We start from the raw sequence: 19,851 nt of genomic DNA, 5'->3' as shown, positions 1-19,851 counted from the left end.
ATCCAACGAACTGGCCTCCACTGCCTTCTGAGGCAGAGAATTCCACACCTTCACCACTCTCTGACTGAAAAAGTTCTTCCTCATCTCCGTTCTAAATGGCCTACCCCTTATTCTTAAACTGTGGCCCCTTGTTCTGGACTCCCCCAACATTGGGAACATGTTTCCTGCCTCTAATGTGTCCAATCCCCTAATTATCTTATATGTTTCAATAAGATCCCCCCTCATCCTTCTAAATTCCAGTGTATACAAGCCCAATCGCTCCAGCCTTTCAACATATGACAGTCCCGCCATTCCGGGAATTAACCTAGTGAACCTACGCTGCACGCCCTCCATAGCAAGAATATCCTTCCTCAAATTTGGAGACCAAAACTGCACACAGTACTCCAGATGCGGTCTCACCAGGGCCCGGTACAACTGTAGAAGGACCTCTTTGCTCCTATACTCAACTCCTCTTGTTACGAAGGCCAACATTCCATTGGCTTTCTTCACTGCCTGCTGTACCTGCATGCTTCCTTTCATTGACTGATGCACTAGGACACCCAGATCTCGTTGAACTCCCCCTCACAGGTTTCTATGTAAGCCACACATCATCCTTACTTGAAACTAAATTACTGATCCTTCATTATTACTGGTTTAAAATCATGGAGAACAATGTAGGAAAGGTTTCACGTGGCACCTCACTAGCATCCTCACAAGGGACCATTAATGGGGAGAAAATATGGATCTCATTAGCAATAAATAGCAACCAAAAAAAAGATGCAATATTAAAGGTTTGCATTCATTGTATGTTGTCTTTGAGACATGGCCACCTCTATAAATTTCAGTCGTGGGTGCTAATGGACAGTTTTTTCTCCAGTTTTCTTTTGAGTGTTGCAAAGGTGCAAGAAAAATGTGAAATCTAAGATCAAGACCAGATTCAGGGCTTTTGTGGAAGGGGTTGAAAACCCCAATCAGAGCCTGGGGATGTTAGACAATAGACAATAGGTGCAGGAGTAGGCCATTCGGCCCTACGAGCCAGCACCGCCATTCAATGTGATCATGGCCGATCATTCTCAATCAGTACCCCGTTCCTGCCTTCTCCCCATACCCCCTGTTGTGGTTACAGCTGCAGAGGCCTGGTTGAAGCTCTCATTGGGAAGGGATGGGGGAGGGGATGTGTGGAGTTGGATTATTTTATTTGGAAAACAATGGATTGTGGAAAGTTGGGACAGAGATTGGGGCTTCCATCTGGGAATTCAGTGTGACTGGCAGATGATGGGGAAGAGGTGTGGTCCAGGAGTTCCCAGAATTGGGAGTAAAATTGTGGAGTGGTGATGGAAAAAAGAAGAGTCTAAAGGATAAGAGGGAGACTCGGAGCTTAATTTACTGGAGATCCTGCCCAGCACTGTAAAAATTAAAACAATTGTCTGAAAAATTACAAATAGCAAGTGCACTAAATTCCTCAGCATTATACAAATACAAGTCATGATTATTGATGTGCAACTGTGCAGAAATTATGTCAGGCATGTAAACACAGCTTACAGAAAGCTGTATTCAATTGAATTTTCAATTGAATTTTCAGAATGACAAAAAGCAACTTCGAAATGGCAGTTGCATTGTTTCATTCTATGCAAAATCTATTTTTAGTTACGTGGAGCTGAAATAAACGGTGCTATATGATTTAATCTCAAGGCCATGTCTTTTTGCAACACCTTAAAGTCCCTCATACAATTAAACATATTCCATGTCCGATTATTAATTAACATTCGAGGGAACAACATAGCAGGAATGATGATGATTTGTTTTTTTTTCCCATGATAGCAGCCTGTGATGAGTGGATTGCTACAATTGCCCATGTTATGGTCAAAATGGCTAATCAATGGTTTGCATGAAGGGAATCAAGTGTAATAAAACTGTTTTATTTCATTTGCTAATTTTTGGGGAATGAGGATCATTGAGAAGGCCAGCATTTATTGCCCTCAGGTAGGTTAAGGTGAACTGCCTTCCAGAACCACTGCAGTCCTTCAAATGAAGGTACTCCCAGAATGCTGTTGAAGATAATTTTCCAGAATTTAGGTACAGCTGCAAAGGAAGAACAAATTTTATCAAGACTGGATGTTATGCAAATTAAAGGGGAACCCGTTTTCTGTGCTCCCATGTGCCCAAAACCATTGTCTTACTTATCGGTAGTGGTTGTGGACATTGGGGGTGTGTTGGAGTGGGCTAAATGAGTCCTATTAATGTTTCGGGTAATGGATGGGGATTGCCAATCAAGAAGACTTACTTTTTCCTTAATTGTGTCAAGCTTCTCCAAACATGTTGGAACTTCAATAAGCCAGGCAAGTTTTATATATGGTGAAAAGTCTTTGATACGTCAGAATTACTGTAAAATGTGCCTCAACTTATTTTTAAACAATCATACCTAGTTACAAATTCTCATAGAAGAGGAATCATCCTCTTCACGTTCATTCTGTCATGACACCTGAGAATTATATATGTTTAAATCAAGTCCCCTCTCCCTGTTCTAAACTCTGACAGGTACAGGCCTAACCTCTCCAAAATGTCCTCTGCTATTTGGCTTTAAACACCTTAATACAGCATCAAGGACGTGTCAGAGTATATCACATGTTATAGTCATGTTAGAGTATACTGTAAGTTATGGATATGTCAGAGTATTCCTTGGCCAGATACAAGGAACCAAGAGATTTCAAATTGGTTTCTATAAATAAAAATATTGTAATAAAATCATACTTACAAATCATTTCAATTAAATTACCAGCAAGATTCAGTTCCTTGAGATTTGTTAACATATTTAGCCCCTATAGTGGAAAGTAAAAATAGTTCCAGTTTATATAATTTCTACTATCATATCTCTTCTTTCAGTTGTCTTTCTCTATATCCTACTTACTTTACTTCATGCTAACTCTATCCTATTAAAGTTTAAACCTAAAATATGCAGAAAATGGACCGAATGTCCTCCTACTATGATCCTGACTCAGAATAAAGCCTTCCAGCCCATAATGCCTATTCCAAATCTCTGAAAAAGCACTTCCTTACTAATGTCCACAGGTCTGTACATTTCCTATCCTTAATTACCTGTTTAATCAACTTCCAACAGCTTTATAGCATTTCAGATCGCAATAACACTCCAAATGAAACTATTTCTCTTCATTGCCTGGCAATATTTTTGCCAATGATTTTCTTAGCTACAGCAAATAGATACTCTCTTATTAAAGGGGAACCTCAACCTTCTTCTCCAACATTCCAATTTTTCAAACTTCACCACACAACAACAGTCTCTCTATAACATGATAGAATTAACATGAGTGTTAATTCTACGGTGTTTATATCTTTCTTCTAGTGTGGAGCCCAGAATTGTCCACAGCAGTCCAAAAACAATACAAGATTATTTTAAAACACCTAATCAATATGCCTTATCACCAATAAATGGTCAGTCTGTAGGGTATGTCAGTCTGCTCATTGAGACTTCAGAATTGCATTTCATTCTATGTGCACACTTTTCTGCTTTTAACTTCATTTGTCATGTTTCTTCTAAAATGACTTTTATTGAATTATTGAATATGAAGTTTATAATATTAAAATATCAGGGATTGCTGATTGCTGGGTTGGAACAATGTAAATTGGGAACCACACTTGTAATGTGAGAATAAGAATAGTATTTGTGATCTGTAGGTTAGCCAAGAAAGAATTCAAATGGTTTCTGAGGAATGAATATTCTAAAAGTTAATTTCCATAGTATTGAGTTCCATATATATACAACCATCAATAGTGAAAATGCTACAAAAGCTTTAAACAGGCAAAGCAAAAAATGTAGATATCAGTTTGCGTGATCGAAAGTTTGGTAAAGAAGAAAAATTTAAGGACCCAAGAAGCATACTTACTTTTATCACTTTAATTTTATTGTTGTTCAACCAAAGAATCTCCAACTTTGTTAGATTTTCCAGATTTTTTATCTTCGTGATCCTATTATAATACAAGTAGAGTTTTTGAAGATTTGTACAGAATTCTAATCCTTCAATGTCCTAGAAAAATAGAAGTCATCTTTGTAATTAACCCCATTTTCATAACATTGCAATCTAAAGAAAATGAAATTTTGACACCTGCAGGTAGTCATCATATCATCATATCATATCATCATATCATATATATACAGCCGGAAACAGGCCTTTTCGGCCCACCAAGTCCGTGCCGCCCAGTGATCCCCGTACATTAACACTATCCTACACCCACTAGGGACAATTTTTACATTTCCCCAGCCAATTAACCTACATAGTCTTTCTAATATTTTAGCAATATTCAACTGACATTACTTGGCAAGAATTTTAGTTACTTACTAGACCAAATGGGCCCATTCCTTGTAGAGGGGGAACAGGGAAGGGGAGAGGGTGTCACTGAGTGAGCCCTGGTCCCAAAGCCTCTCCTGTATTGGTGAAGCACCCTCAACCCCCCCCCACTCAATCCCCCTTATCCCCCCCTCCTACCCCCACTGACCCACTCCATCCCGCCTACCCCACCCCCATTTGTCCCTCCCTTGCCCCACCCACACTCCCCCAGTCCTGCTTCACCCCCATTCCCCCCTCCCCACCCCTATTCCCCCTCCCCTCACCCCACCTCCCTCCCCTCCCCCCACCCTCCCCTCCTCCCCTCCTCCCCACCCCCACATCCCCTTCTCCCCACCCCCTCTCTCCTCCCCCACCCCCTCTCTCCTCCCCCACCCCCTCTCCCCTCCTCCCCACCCCCTCCTGCCCCCCACTGTCCCCCTTACCCCCCACCCCCACTTTTCCCCCACCCCACTCTCCCCCTCCTCCCCCACCCCCATTCTCCCCCTCCTCCCCCCATTCTCTCTTACCACCACCCCATTCCCCCCCTTCCCCCACCCTCCCTCCCCTCCACTCCACCTACTCGGCCGTCACGCCCACTCCCCTCCGTGGAGCCGTTGGCTGCGATCAACGCTGACTGCCGACGTGCGAGTCTCTGCCGGGGCCGGGCGAGAGGAGAGGGGAGCGGGGAGAGGGAACGACTGTGTGGGCGGGTGGCGGCGCTGCCGGCGGCCATCATGTTTTGGCGAGTGAGGAGCAAATGAAGTCGAACGTGGCCCATTGTGATGTCATACACCGAGGACTTTCAGGAAATGGGTTAGAAAGTGAATTTTTAAACATTAAAATGTTAAAATAAGACAAAGCCAGCCAGAGCTTTAAAAAATGTAGCTTTAAAAATGTAGCTTTAATTTGAATGGGAGTTGTTAGACATTATGCCCAGTATAATGTAGAGTAACGTGGTGCAAAAATTGTGGCGCTATGGTGTACCGTTTTGGGTGTGCGAAGCACCAAAGTTATGGTGCACATAAACACACGGACAGACAGTTTTAGTAATATACTAGACCAAGTGGACCCATTGGGCCCATTCCTCGTAGAGGGGGAACAGGGAAGGGGAGAGGGTATCGTCACTGAGTGAGCCCTGGACTCAAAGCCTCTCCTGTATTGGTGTAGCACCCTCAACCCCCGCACTCAATCCCCCTTATCCCCACCTCCTCCCCCCACTGACCCACTCCATCCCCCCGACCCCACCCCCATTTGCCCCTCCTTGGCCCCCACCCCCACAGCCCTGCCTCTACCCCCATTCACCCCTCCCCACCCCTAGTCCCCACTCCCCCGCCCCCCACCCCCACTGTCTCCTGCCCCCCACCCCCACTGCCCCCTCCTCCCCCTCCCCCACTCTCCCTGACCCCGTCCCCCACCCCCACTCTCCCCTCCCCCACCCCCACTCTCCCCTCCCCCACTCTCCCCCTCCTCCCCCCACCCCCGCTCTCCCCCTCCTCCCCCCACCCCCACTCTCCCCCTCCTCCCCCCACCCCCACTCTCCCCCTCCTCCCCCCACCCCCACTCTCCCAATCCTCTCCCCCTCCCCCCCCTGAATTTGCTAACTGAATTTGCTGGTATCTCCATCGGTAACTCAATATATTGCAGATTTACTCTGATAGTTTTTCTGTGTTATTTACTTTGATTGATATATCAAACAAAAAGCAGCAGTTTAGAAAAGAGGGTATGGAAACATATTCCTACTATCCATAATTAGTATTTGAAGGTCTCCAACAAAACATGCATCTCACCACTAAATGGGACTCTGTGATCCATAGTTCAGAAAGCAAAGGACAGGCTTCCAAACCTTCAATTCGTTTGATGTCCTGCTTCACTAATGTAAGTACAACTAAATTTGGAAAGTTTAGAAGTCCCACCATTCGAGGATATCCCGAGAAAAACATTTCCAGTTGATTGATTTGTGTTCCTTCCTGAGCAATCTTCTCATATGATAATCCATTACATGCACACTGACATGCAAAACAAAAATAAATGGAGATGAGTTTCAATATTATTTATTAGCTTTCCAAAATGTGTTTTTCTGAAGCCACATTTACAACAGTAAAAGCCAAATCATAAAGTCTTTAAGAGAAAATAGGGTACTTAAAATTACCACAATTATTGGTCTGTACCAAAACATAAAATTCCCAAAGAACTCAGTGAGTCTGGCAATATCTGTGGAGGAAATTTACAGATATTTAGGTTTAGAACACTTCTTCAGACGATAGCAGGAGGGGAGAGAAAGCTGGTAAAGGTGGTGAGTAAGGGTCTAAGCCTGATAACCAATAGGTGGATACAGGTGAGGTGGGGGGGGGGGGGGGGGGGGGGGAGATTAGCAGGGTGAAGTGACAAAGGAGGCAAAAAGGTGTCAGATAAGCAGATAGCAAGAGTGAAATGTAAAGCCAAAGGGGAGGAGGGGGAAGAAAGGGTGGGATAAAAGGGAAATTAGGGTCTTGGGGTTGGGAGGAGTGTACGAAAGAGGGGAAAGAACCAGGGTGACAGGGGGGCTGGGAGTCTGTAGAAGGTTCCCAACCTGAAACTATTATACAAGACGTTGATAAGGTCACTTTTAGAGTACTGTATTGAGTTCTGATAGCCCTGCCACAGGAAGGATGTTGTTAAAATGGAAAGGGTGCAAGAAAGATTTACGAGAATGATATCGGGTCTAGAGGGTTTGAGTTATAAAGAGAAGCTAGATCTTTTTCTCTGGAGCATAGCAGCCTGAGGGTTTACCTTGTTACGGGCCATTAATAGAGAGTATAGGGAGTATAAAGCTAGAAGGCATCAATTTAAGGTGCAAATGGAAAGATTTAAAAGGGCCTTTTTCCATACAAAAAGTGATGTGTACATGGAATTAGCTTCTAGAGGAAGTGGTGGAGACAGATAAAATGACGACATTTAAAAGACACTTAGAAAGGAAAAATGTTGGAGGGACATGAGCCAGATGCAAGCAAGAGGAATTAACTCAGTTAGGCAAATTGGTTGGCATGGATGCATTGGGTTGAAGGGCCTGTTTTAATGCCATATAACTGTTTGACTCATTACCAGGAAGTTTGAAACATTCCTCTGGTTATATTCTTTTGGGAACATTTGTTTTATTAGCTATATCACTGCTACTTCTTACTCAACACACTCTCACTACTTTGAGCCCATTGATTGTCATCGCTCCATCTTGATTTATTTTGTTTTAACTTATTCTGCCAATGATCAATCCCCCCCCCCACCTGTTTCAAACTGTCTTTCTCCACTCCAAACACAGGCCAGTCATTTCTTTCCTCCTATGAATCCCTCTACACCATCAATAGTCTTTCCTGATTATGAACTCCATCACCCCCAAAATCCACCAGCTAACTACCAGCACAGTGTTGCTGCTTCCAAAGATATGCTTTTGTTGGGTTAATTAGTGACTGTAAATTACCGATAGTGTATGCAAATGGAAAGAGAATCGTAAGGTGTTAAAAGACCATGTTACAGTGAAATAAATGATTGATAATACTGCTGTCATGGGCTGAATAGCCTCCTGATACATCATATGGAAATAAATGATGACTAACCTACTTGCGAATTGAATTGACTATAATGGCAGAGGTTCTACATGTGGGATTCAATGTGCAAGGCCTATTCCATCGCATTTTCGTCTTAGCATTCTGCACAGGACTACTATTCTCTAATCTTATTAATCATGTTATAATTAAGAGTCACTGAGTCATACAGCACATAAACAGGCTATTCAGTCACCATATCCATGTTGACCATTAAGTAGAAACAAAGAACTGCAGATGCTGGTTTACTGTAATATCAAAGTCTAGTCATTGTACCAGTTCCACAGTTCTCCACTTTGTTTCCCTCTTGAGATCACACCTTCCCTCGCCAACAAGGGACTTACCAGGCACCACCCTGTCTGAGATTAATTGTGGCCAGCCCTGATCTTTTCTCAGCTTCAGTTCTTCACAACCCCCCCCACCTCACACCTACTTTCCGTCTGAAAAAGGATCCCAAACCAAAACGTCACCCATCCTTTTTCTCCAGAGTTGCTGCCGGATCCGCTGAGTTGCTCCAGCACTTTGTGTCTATCTTTGATGATCAAGTATCTAAGTATACATCCCATTTTTCATTCTCTCAGGTGGTGTATTCCAGATTCTAACCACCCTCTGGGTAAAGAAAATACTTCCTTGGACTCCCTCTCTCCCTCTAACCGCTGACAAACTCTCACCCTCTCGTTGTAGACACCTCTGCCAAGTGGAAGAGGTTCCCACTGTCAATATTATCTGTGCCCCTCATAAGTTTTTAAAAATCTCTATCAGATCCCCCCTCAGTCTTCTTTACTCCAAAGAAAACATACCCAGACTATCCAGTCTGTACTTTTAACCGGAATGCTCCATCCTGGTCAATCTCCTCTGAACCTGTCCTGTGCGCTCTATCCCATTTCTGTTCGTCTGCCTGTCATAGTGCCTCTTAAATGTTGCTATTGTATCTGCTTTCACCATCTCCCCGGGCAGTACATTCCAGGCACCTATCACTCTCGGTGTAAAAAAAACAGCCTGGCAAATGTACTTTGAACTTTTCCCCTCTCAACTTAAATACAGGTCTTCGTGCATGCAACATTTCCATCCTTTCCACTCTATCTACCCTATTGATGCCTCTCATAATTTGATAAACTTCTATCAGGTCATTCCTCAGCCGCCACTGCTCCAGAGAAAATAATCCAAGTTTGTCCAACCTCACCTTATTGCTAACACTCTCATCCTTATGAACCTCTTTTGCACTGTCTCCAAAGCCTCCACATTCTTCCTGTAATGTCATGACCAGAAAAGCACATAGATTCCATCCTTTGTCCTCCCAAAGTACATCACTTCGCACTTGTCAGGATTACTCTTATTCCTCTGCCCACCTGACCAGTTATCAATATTGTCCTGCAGCTTAAGAATACTCTCCTCACTTTCAACAACAATTTCTGTATTGTCTGCAAATTTTCTAATCATAGTTCCTAATTTTTAATCGGACTACTATCTTTAATCGGACTTTACCTTGCACTAAAGGTTATACCCTTTATCTTGTATCTGTACACTGTGGCACGGCTTGATTTTAATCACATATAGTCTTTTTGCTGACTGGATAGCACACAAGTACCTCGGTATATGCAACAATAAAAAAACTGTCAGATCATAACCTTGATTATCTTTAAAGACTATTAGGTGTTATTTTTGCCATGCTCCCAATGGCAAACCTAAAATATTAAAGCAAAACTCATTTCTAAAGAAAATAATGCATAATTTACTTTCTGAAACATCAGCGATGATGACAATGAATGACATGTTCTTACCAGCTCTTTGAAAATTTCTTCTCCTCCATTCTGTGGTTGGCTCATTCTTTTCATCTTTAGAAGTGATCCATTTTGTACATGACAATATACAAATTAACTTCTGAAGAGTTAAATAAACATAGCAAAATTAAGCAATTTCCAGCAAATCTAATAAAATGTATTATTTCAAAAATATTTAACTTAATTTGCAATGGGTCAGCAAAGTGGTGCAGTTGGAGAGCTGCTACTTCACAGCCTCAGTGATCTAGGTTCAATAATAATCCCCAACACTGTCTGAAGATATTGAACTTTCTCCCGGTGGAGGTTTTTCCCGCATGCTCCCATCTCCTCACATATACATAGATATGCTCGGTGGAAGGTTAATTGGTTACTGTAAATTGCATATACATATTAATAGGAACCTATCGGCAATGTTTACACAGTGGGTGGTGGGTGTTTGAAATGAGTTGCCACAGGAAATAGTTGAGGCAGGAACTATAACATTTAAAAGACATTTGGACAGGTACAGAGATAGGAAAGGTTTAGAAGGATATGGACCAAATGTGGGCCAGTGTAGATGGGGCATCCTGGGGCCGAAGAGTCTGTTGCCATGCTGTATGACTCTAAAACTGCAAGAATACCTCTAATGGGTTTTAAAGAATATTATTCAACAAAAAAAGACAACATGTACAAGATATTACGGGAAGCTAATCAAACAATTGCTGAAAACATCAGATTTAAAGGAGAATCTTAAAGGAAAAAAGAGGGAGTGAAATGGAACTGTTTTGGATAGTAATTCCACAGTTTGAACTTTGGCATCTGAATGCCCAGCCTTCAATGGTGGTTATTGGTAATTATTCATTTAAAGGTTTAAGCAATCTATGCTCAAAAGACCACAAATGTAGTAGGTAACTGAAAGACCCACAAAGCTATTGCAGGATGACTCCAAGGAAGAATCTGAGATAGATCAGCCACTCATAAGATGGTTCTTCTTCTACCTCTTTACCAGTTTTTTGCTCTGATCACATTTCTCTTGATTACCCGAAATAGCTAAAAAAAAAAGATTTCTAACAATCAGTGACTGAACCATGTCATAAGTGATCATAAGGTCATAAGGAATAGGAGCAGAATTAGGCCAGTTGGCCCATCAAGTCTACTCTGCTATTCAATCATGGCTGATCTATCTCTCCCTCCTAACGCCATTCTCCTGCCTTCTCCCCACAAACCCTGAACCCCATACTAATCAAGAGCCTCCAAATCCCTCTAGAAAAGAAAATTCCATAAATTAAAATCCTCTGTATGAATAATTTGTTTTTATCTCTGAATTTAATGGTCATCTCCTTATTTTGATAGCGATTCCTGATTCTAAACATTACAACTGAACACAATATTTTCTCTGCATCTACCTGCCAGGCCTCCTTAGAATTTTGCACACTTCACAGAGATCAGTATAGTCCTGGTCAGTTTAAAATTATTGTCCAAGTCATCAATCTGGACAATAATTTTAAACTACAAGAGGCAGGTGGTATGACACAGTACAAGAGAATGGAACATTTTGCACGAAAATGACCAGACCAGTGCTTTCAACACCAGGGTTGGATAGAACCTCAGCACACAATGGAGATTGGAATTCCACATTAGACACAACATTCCTTCCACCATGAAGATTTGAATCTCCCAAATGAGCTGCCATATGAGATCCCTGCAAGAAAGCCCATGCATGCAAATAAATAATGGACAACTGAAAATGACAGAAGCTGCAATTATGGAACCATTGTTGTCAAAAGCAGCTGTCATGTTTGAGGAGTGGACAGGACATTTTTCATTGGATTGGAGAGGTGTCTTTAGATTTGGGTTCCATGCTTGGCATTAATGTGCTGCCATGATATTGGCCAAGTGAGTTCCTGGGAGACTTTACCATGATTTGGAAAGTGATTGCCAGGTGTAGGTTTTCAGGTTTGCCTCCATACCAGTGATATTCGCTCAGGAATTAGATATGGCACTTTGGCCACATTTTCCATGATAGCAGAGAATGTGGCCAAAATAGATGCAAATGGAGTAAATGAGGAATGTCAATTGGCATACAGTAACTTAAAGTCTTCAGTGAATCAAATTAGTAATGGTCTCAGTGCAAACCAGCGAACTGCAGAATGGATGTTTCTTTTCTTACTGACATATTTTAGGGGTTAGCATGCACATCTGTGTGTCTGCCGGACAACACAATGCCCTACATCAGAATAGCACACGATTCTTTAATGCAGCCCCTCCACAGAACCGCTGGCCAGAGGTGGGCATTTTCTGTCCCCTTGCCGATTTTACAAGCACGGTCGAAACGCGAAAAAATATAAACATAAGGAAATATAATAAACATAAAGGCATGAAAGTGGAACATTGTCATTAGAAAGGCATAACAAGGTAAGCACCAGAAACAAATAAGCAACATTAATGAAACTTAATTTCTAGGACCACATTTCACAAGGGGCGTCCCTAACTTTAATTAACTAAAATTGGTGCAAAATATCCAATCAGGTAGAAGCTCCCTTTCAGCATGATGTTGGGGGAAGAGGAGATAAGGCTTTCAAGAAGTCAAATGATTGCTTAATTTAAACCATGGGCGGTTTAAATGTGCAGGAGTGGGTCTTGGTCCACGAAAGGTGCATCCGACTCTGCAGTTAGAGTTCGGCCGCTGTCGCGTTTGGGGATTCGGTGCCCTCGCGTTACATGTTGGCACTTGTAAACCCTCGAAACTATCTTCTCGGTAAACAACCAACTCAAACACGTGCCGATGAGACGGGTGAGAGTGCATGCCCTGTAAAAACCGAGTGCAGCTTACGGACTCGCTTTTCATAGGCGATGGGCGCCCGGTGCAGATCCAGATCCAGCTCCAGCTCCAGCTCCACGCACCTGCCGCGGTAACCCCACTTTCCATGAAAAAAGACAGGTTAAAGAGCATTCAAAATGACCTGGCCTGTCTCTCGCTTCTCGGCACCAGATTCCGAGGCGACTTATTGACCCGGGCTTTTATCGGTTCTCCGGTTTAAAGCTCGTTTCGCCGACCGGCCATTCTAAGTCGCTGCGCGTCTCCGTTGTCCGGGAGCCATTTTGGTTTCCATGGAACAGTCAGAGGTTAAAGGTCGGCTGGGCAAGTCCTCGTTGAACACGAGAGATGAAGTACACACGGTGTGAGCATCCAAAACAAATTGAAATTTGCATAAATTACTCGATATTTATTCTAGGGTTTGAACAAATCTGATTCTTGTTAACTGTTCTCGTTGACGTTTCCAAAATTATCTTGATTAAGACTTTCTACATTCCTAGTCACCGTCATAGAGTTATACAGCGTGGATACAGCCCCCTCGGCCCAATTTGCCCACGCCGACCAACATGTCCCATTCTACACTCGTCCCATCTTCCTGCGCTTGGCCCATATGTTTCTGAACCTGTCCTATCGATGTACCTGTCTAATTGCTTCTTAAATGTTGAGACAGTCCCTGCGTCAATGACCTCCGACTGCATACACCCACCATACACCCTCCACTCCTTCCATACACCCACCACCCTTTGTTTGAAAATGTTACCCCTCAGATTCCTATAAAATCTTTCCCCCTTCCCCTGCAACCGATGCCCTCTGGTTCTCGATACCCCTACTCTGGTATATTCCTCTCATGATTTTATACATCTCTATTAGATCATCACTCATCCTCCTGCGCTTCAGGGAATAAGAGTTCCAGCCTGGAATAAGAGTTCCATCCTCTCCCTAGAGCTCAGACCCTTGAGTCCTGGCCACATCCTTGTGAAATCTCTGTACCCTGTCCAACTTGACCACATCTTTCCTATAACATGGTGCCTGGAACCGAACACAATACTCTAAATGTCTCACCAACATCTTGTATAACTGCAACATGATCTCCCAACTTCTATAATTCCAGTGAGAATAAATCTAGCCGATCCAATTTATGAATACTGCACTCATTTCCAGGCATCGACCTATTTAAGTCCTTATGATCTCTTTTCTATTGCTGCAAAGTGGCGAGCACACAATATGCAAACCAATGTTTTGAGCAACTGTAACATTTGTCCCAGCTCTTGTATTCAATGCAGAATCATGCAACTGCAGGTGCTGGTTTACAGCGAATGCAATGTCGGAGACCCCGGTTCGATCCCGACTGTGGGTGCTGTCGGTGTGGAGTTTGTTCATTCTCCCCGTAACCTGCGTGGGTTTTTTCTGAGATCTTCGGTTTCCTCCCACACTCCAAAGACGTAGGTTAATTGGCTTGGTAAATGTAAAAATTGTCCCTAGTGGTTATAGGATAGTGTTACTGTGCGGGGATCGCTGGTTGGCGCGGACCCGGTGGGCCAAAGGGCCTGTTTCTGCGCTATATCTCTAAACTAAACTAGCTCAGTGGGTCAGGCAGCACCCCTGGAGAACATGGATGGGGTGACATTTGGGTCGGGAGCCATCCTGACCTGAAATGTCACCTAGCCATATTCTCCAGAGATGCTGCCTGACTTGCTGAGTTACTCCAGCACTTTGTGTCAGTATTCAATGCATTGGCCTATGAACGCAAGCATACAGTATTAAATGCCTTTTTCTCCACCATCAACCTGTGCGCCTGTTGGACTGTGGACTTGTACCCCAAAGTTTCTCTCTATGTTAATGCTGCTAAAGTCCCTACATTGTCCTATCAGAATTTAACTTTCCAAAGTGCATTACTTCACACTTTACAGCTGATCTATGTTCTGTTGTATTCTTGGACAACCTCTGCAATTTACGACTCCACAATTTTCATGACATCTGTAAACTCGCTAAACTTATCACCCAGGTTATTTATATTTTATATTACAAAAAGACAAAGATCCCAGCACTGATCCCTGCAGTACACCATTTGTTACAGACTTGCTCTAGAAAAATACCCCTCAACTATAAACTCGATCATCAAAACTGTTTTGGGTCCAATACACATTGGATCTTTTAGGCTTTAACTTTCTGAACCAGCCCACTAAATGGGACCTTGTCTAAAGGTTTCTATAAGCAATATTTACCACTTTGTTATAATCAATTTTCTTATTTACTACCTCAACAAAAATAAAATTTGCGAGATATAATCTCCCCTGGACAATACCATGTTGACTATTCCTAATCAGCCCTTTCCTTTCCAAATGAACATAAAGTCCATTCTTCACTCTCTTCTCTAACAACTTTCCTACCACTGATGTCAGACTTGCTTTCATTGGGTGCCTTAGTTTCCAGGTTTATCCCAACAGCAACACATGATAGAGTGAGGCCAAGATGGTCACAGGATTTTAAGTTGTACAATGTCATCCAGTTGAAAGGTTCATGAGAGTGATTAGAATCAGAGAACATAAGCAGAGGAATATAAAAATGAAAGATGAGAGTAGTTAAAGGGAGGGAACACAAGCAAAAGAAAACAAATACAATGAAATGCAGAGATGAAGGCAATGTGAAGTAGGTCAGGTTGCGCTAATCAAGAGAGATGGAATGGCATCGGTCCCATACCAGGTAGATACAAAATGCTGGAGTAACTCAGCGGGTCAGGCAGCATCTCTGGAGAGAAGGAATGGGTGACGTTTCAGGTCGAGACCCTTCTTCAGACTGATGTCAGGGGAGGAGGCGGGACAAAAATAGGATGTAGTAGGAGACAGGAAGACTAGAAGGGGGACTGGGAGGGGAAAGAGATGGACAGAGGAACTATCTGAAGTTAGAGAAGTCAATGTTCATACCGCTGGGTGTGAACTGCCCAAGCAAAATATGAGATGCTGTTCCTCCAATTTACGCTGGGCCTCACTATGACAATGGAGGAGGCACAGGACAGAAAGGTCAGATTGAGAATTGGAGGGAGAGTTGAAGTGCTGAGCCACCGGGAGATCAGGTTGGTTAAGGCGGACTGAGCGGAGGTATTGAGCGAAACGATTGCCGAGCCTGCGCTTGGTCTCGCCGATGTAGAGAAGTTGACATCTGGAACAGCGGATACAATAGATGAGGTTGGAGGAGGTGCAGGTGAACCTCTGCCTCACCTGGAAAGATTGTTTGGGTCCTTGGATGAAGTCGAGGGGGGGGAGGTAAAGGGACAGGTGTTGCATCTCCTGCAGTTGCAGGGGAAAGTACCTGGGGAGGGGGTGGTTTGGGTAGGAAGGGATGAGTGGATCTGGGAGTTACCGAGGGAACGGTCTCTGCGGAAAGCAGAAAGGGGTGGAGATGGGAAGATGTCTTTCTAGGTAAGGCAGAGGTTCACCTGCACCTCCTCCAACCTCATCTATTGTATCCACTGGTCCAGATGTCAACATCTCTACATCGGCGAGACCAAGCAAGTGACACCCATGCCACCGTCTGTTTGAACTACTTCCATCTGGCAGACGTTACAAGGCCTTCTACGCCCGCACCTCCAGACTACAAAACTGCTTTATTCCTCGAGCTATAGCTGCTCTGAATTGGACCTGTTGAGAGCCCGCCATGATCTGTCTCTGCCCCCAGGGTCATCTGGTACAACTGACCCCTGCATGAACCTTTTTTGCACTTTACTTAGTTTCCTTCCCCCCCCCCCCCCCCCTTTTGTTGTTTTCATTTACGCCCTGATTTATTTATATATTTTATAGCATCGATATGGAAGTGGCATTCTCAATCTCGTTGTACTTGTACAATGACAATAAAGATATTGTATTGTATTACCATTTCACCTGGAAGGACTTTTTGGGAGACTGGATGTTGGGAAGGGAAGATGTAAAAGGCCAGGTGTTGCATCTCCTGTGGATAAAAGGGATTGTTTTTGAAAAGGTGGAGATGGAAGAGCAGACCCAGAGAGTAACAGAGGGAATTATTCATAAAGAATGCTGAAATTAAGGGAAGGGGAGGATGGGTCTGGTGGTGCAATCTGGAGGCCCGCTTCTTGTGCTCCTCTTTGTCTAATTCATCCTGCTAATTAATTCTCATCAGTCCTCAACATGCATGGTCACTCTCAATATATTTGTTTTCTCTCAACATTCCCACATCTGGCTTCTTCTTATTTTATGCATAACTCAGTTTATAACCATTCATTGTTCTACACCCAGCAAGTACAATGGGGCCTTTTTTTAAATTTAAGCAAACAGTTCCTGGAAATACCTCCTGGGGTCACTGTTCAAATCCAAAACCTGCTTTGCTTGCAGGATTTAATATTCCCAGAGAATCAAACTGCTGTTATTTGCATAGTGATTTTAACATTGCAAAATTGCATCCCAAAATTGAGACTGAGCCAGAAAATGAGTTATTACATCAAATTACCAAAAAACATGGTCAAAGATGGAAGCAGTATAGAGAGGCATAGATGTTTAGGGAAGGAATTCCAGAATGTTGATGGTAGAATGATTAAACTTGGAGATAACAGGTGAAATGCAGATGTCTGAGGGTTATAGTGCAAAAGGAGATCACAGAAATAAAGAGCTTGGTGGTTTGGGGTTTAAAATAAATAAGACAAGTGTGAGGATTTTAAAAAGAAAATTTTAAAATGGATGCAGTGCTGTTGATTATCTATATAAACTTGGAATTAAGATAAAAATTTGTGTGATTTTTTAAAATCCAAAATTAATCTAAATACCTGTGAGTTATTGAAAATGCATGAACATTTTATTTTTTCATTCCCCAGTTCTGAAAACCAATTCATGTATATTAATTACATGGCTGAAACTTTTATGATGCAGAAATGTTGACAAGCGTTTATTAAATCAGTTGGCACAGTTGGGCTGTAGCATTTAGCCAATACACTATTGCCAACGTGCTGTCCAAAAGTGGGAAGTTTGGGTCCATGAATAAAAATACTCATTGGATACCTTGATGATGTGGCTACTTTAATAAATCCAAAGTGTTAATGTTTGTGGAATACCCAACAGTGGGTTCAACACTGCCAGGCTTATTTTCCAAACATCATTCAGCAGACTTCAAAGAAGCATGGTTGAATTGTGCATAAAGGATGAAACTGCGTGTTTTCTCCTTCCTAGCCTTGTGTAAATAACGACAGCACCTACCTTCACATATGTGAACAGAAACTAAGGGTTGTAACTGACCAGTTACCATCATAAATTATATTTACCAGTGTAGAGAGTTTAAAATATTGTCTAAAGTACAGCAAACATATTCAACTATTATGATTACACAATAATCTAAAACATTTATGACTTTAATAGATGTGCATAATTATCATATTAATATGGAAAGTGTTTCAGATCCCTACAGATGGTTTGGCTTTTACTATTTCTGAAACTGAGACACAGTATGGCATAAAATAGAAGACATAAATTATGCAAATACTTTTGACCTGCTTCCTTTGCCTCCACCACAAGGGAATCAAATATAACCATAAAGGAAAAGCCTGAAGAAATGAGCTTCAGATATGTTTTAATATGTTCAGATATATTTAAATTCTGATAAATAATTGCACTGATCAGAATTTATTACACATCAATAAAAACATTTCCTACTTCTGGAAATGTTAATGCCCAGGTTTTTGTTATGCTATTTAAAACAAAATGGGTGCAATTTTTGATGTTTTAATTAATTTTCATGTTGATTTTTTTTTGTTTTGGGATGAATGAAACGATTGGACTAAAATTACCCCTAATCAATCCATTAGGCTGTAATGATAATAAAGAAACACTGTACTAGCATTATGTGATACATTTCTGTTCAGAATGTATTTCCAGAAGGCCTTTCTGCTGTAAGCCGACTGCGATGAGGGAAACAGAGTGAGACATAAGAAGTTGGTCAGAAGTTTAAAGTGAAATGTCATAATTAAACTTTTGCTGATACTCAATGTGAGAATGCAAAAATGTAGTGAAAACCTTTTCTTTTTTCAGTTTAGCAGAATGAACTCCTGATATGTGGAAATAAATGTTTCCAATTTTTCTAATATTATGCACAGACAAATTGTGCTTGAATGAAATGAGCCGTGTCAAAACCAATGGTTTGTATATTAAATTCATTGAATAGTCACAGTACGGAAGGGTATTCGATCCATCATGTCCTCCATGGCTCTCTACCTAACCATTGGCCCTTTCTCCATGGATTTGCATTTTTTTCTGTATCACGCATTTTACAATTTCCTCTTGAAGGACACAATAGAACCTGCTTTCACCACAACGGTAGCTAGTACATTCAGATTCTAATCATGCTGTAGAGAAGCTATTCATCATGTCACTGTTATGTCTCTTCCCCTCTATTTTATAGTGACCTCTAATCTTTTATAGACATAAGACAATAGGTGCAGGAGGAGGCCATTCGGCCCTTCGAGCCAGCACTGCCATTCAATGTGATCATGGCTGATAATTCTCAATCAGTATCCCGTTCCTGCCTTCTCCCCATACTCCCTGACTCTGCTATCCTTAAGAGCTCTATCTAGCTCTCTCTTGAATGCATTCAGAGAATTGGCCTCCACTGCCTTCTGAGGCAGAGAATTCCACAGATTCACAACTCTCTGACTGTAAATGTTTTTCCTCATCTCAGTTCTAACTGGCCTACCCCTTATTCTTAAACTGTGGCCCCTTGTTCTGGACTCCCCCAACATTGGGAACATGTTTCCTGCCTCTAACGTGTCCAACCCCTTAATAATCTTATACGTTTTGATAAGATCTCCTCTCATCCTTCTAAATTTATGCATCCATCAAAGGGAACACCCTCCCACTCTTTCAGAACCATGTCATTTTAAATATGTACATCAAATGTCCCCTTGGCTTTCTCTTCTCCAAAGAAAACAATCCCAATCTCTCTCTTCAATCTATTTTAATTGTGAACATTCATCCCTGGAACCATTCTCGTACATCTTATCTGGACCCATTCTAATGCATTCATTGTCATATAGTCAGACAGCACAGTAACATGCCTTTGGCCCATCTGGCCCATGGTGCCTCATCTACATAAGTCCCACTTGGTCCCATTTGGCCCATATCCCTCTTATCCTTTCCTATCCATTTACGTATACAAATGTATTTTACATGTAGTTATAGTTTCTGCATCAACTACCTTCGCTGGCAGTTCATTACACATACCCAACTGTGTGGGAAAACCTACCCCTCAGATTCCTATTAAATATTTCTCCATAAAACTCTATTCCTTGGAGTATAAGAGGGTGAGAGGTGATCATATAGAGGTGATTAAGATCATTAGGGGAATAGATAAGGTTGATGGACAGTCTTTCACCGCGA

General features: G+C 42.2%; 1 protein-coding gene across 1 annotated transcript in view; it reads right to left on the bottom strand.

Moving 5' to 3' along the window:
* The window catches only part of lrrc9 (leucine rich repeat containing 9), a 106,390-nt gene extending 93,734 nt beyond the window's left edge, over positions 1–12,656 (bottom strand). Inside the window, exons 1-5 of the mRNA XM_078407194.1 lie at positions 12,624–12,656; positions 9,682–9,781; positions 6,110–6,328; positions 3,882–4,022; positions 2,735–2,798 (exon numbers count right to left, since the gene is read on the bottom strand). Of these exons, the coding sequence (XP_078263320.1) occupies positions 2,735–2,798; positions 3,882–4,022; positions 6,110–6,328; positions 9,682–9,735 (478 nt within the window). The 5' untranslated portion in view covers positions 9,736–9,781; positions 12,624–12,656. The remainder of the gene's footprint in view (positions 1–2,734; positions 2,799–3,881; positions 4,023–6,109; positions 6,329–9,681; positions 9,782–12,623) is intronic.
* Positions 12,657–19,851: the final 7,195 nt, after the last annotated feature.

The sequence above is a fragment of the Rhinoraja longicauda genome, chromosome 10 (assembly GCF_053455715.1).
Source record: "Rhinoraja longicauda isolate Sanriku21f chromosome 10, sRhiLon1.1, whole genome shotgun sequence".
Classification (NCBI taxonomy): domain Eukaryota; kingdom Metazoa; phylum Chordata; class Chondrichthyes; order Rajiformes; family Arhynchobatidae; genus Rhinoraja; species Rhinoraja longicauda.
Note: the sequence above shows the minus strand (reverse complement) of the source record. Positions and strands in the feature narration are given on the sequence as shown.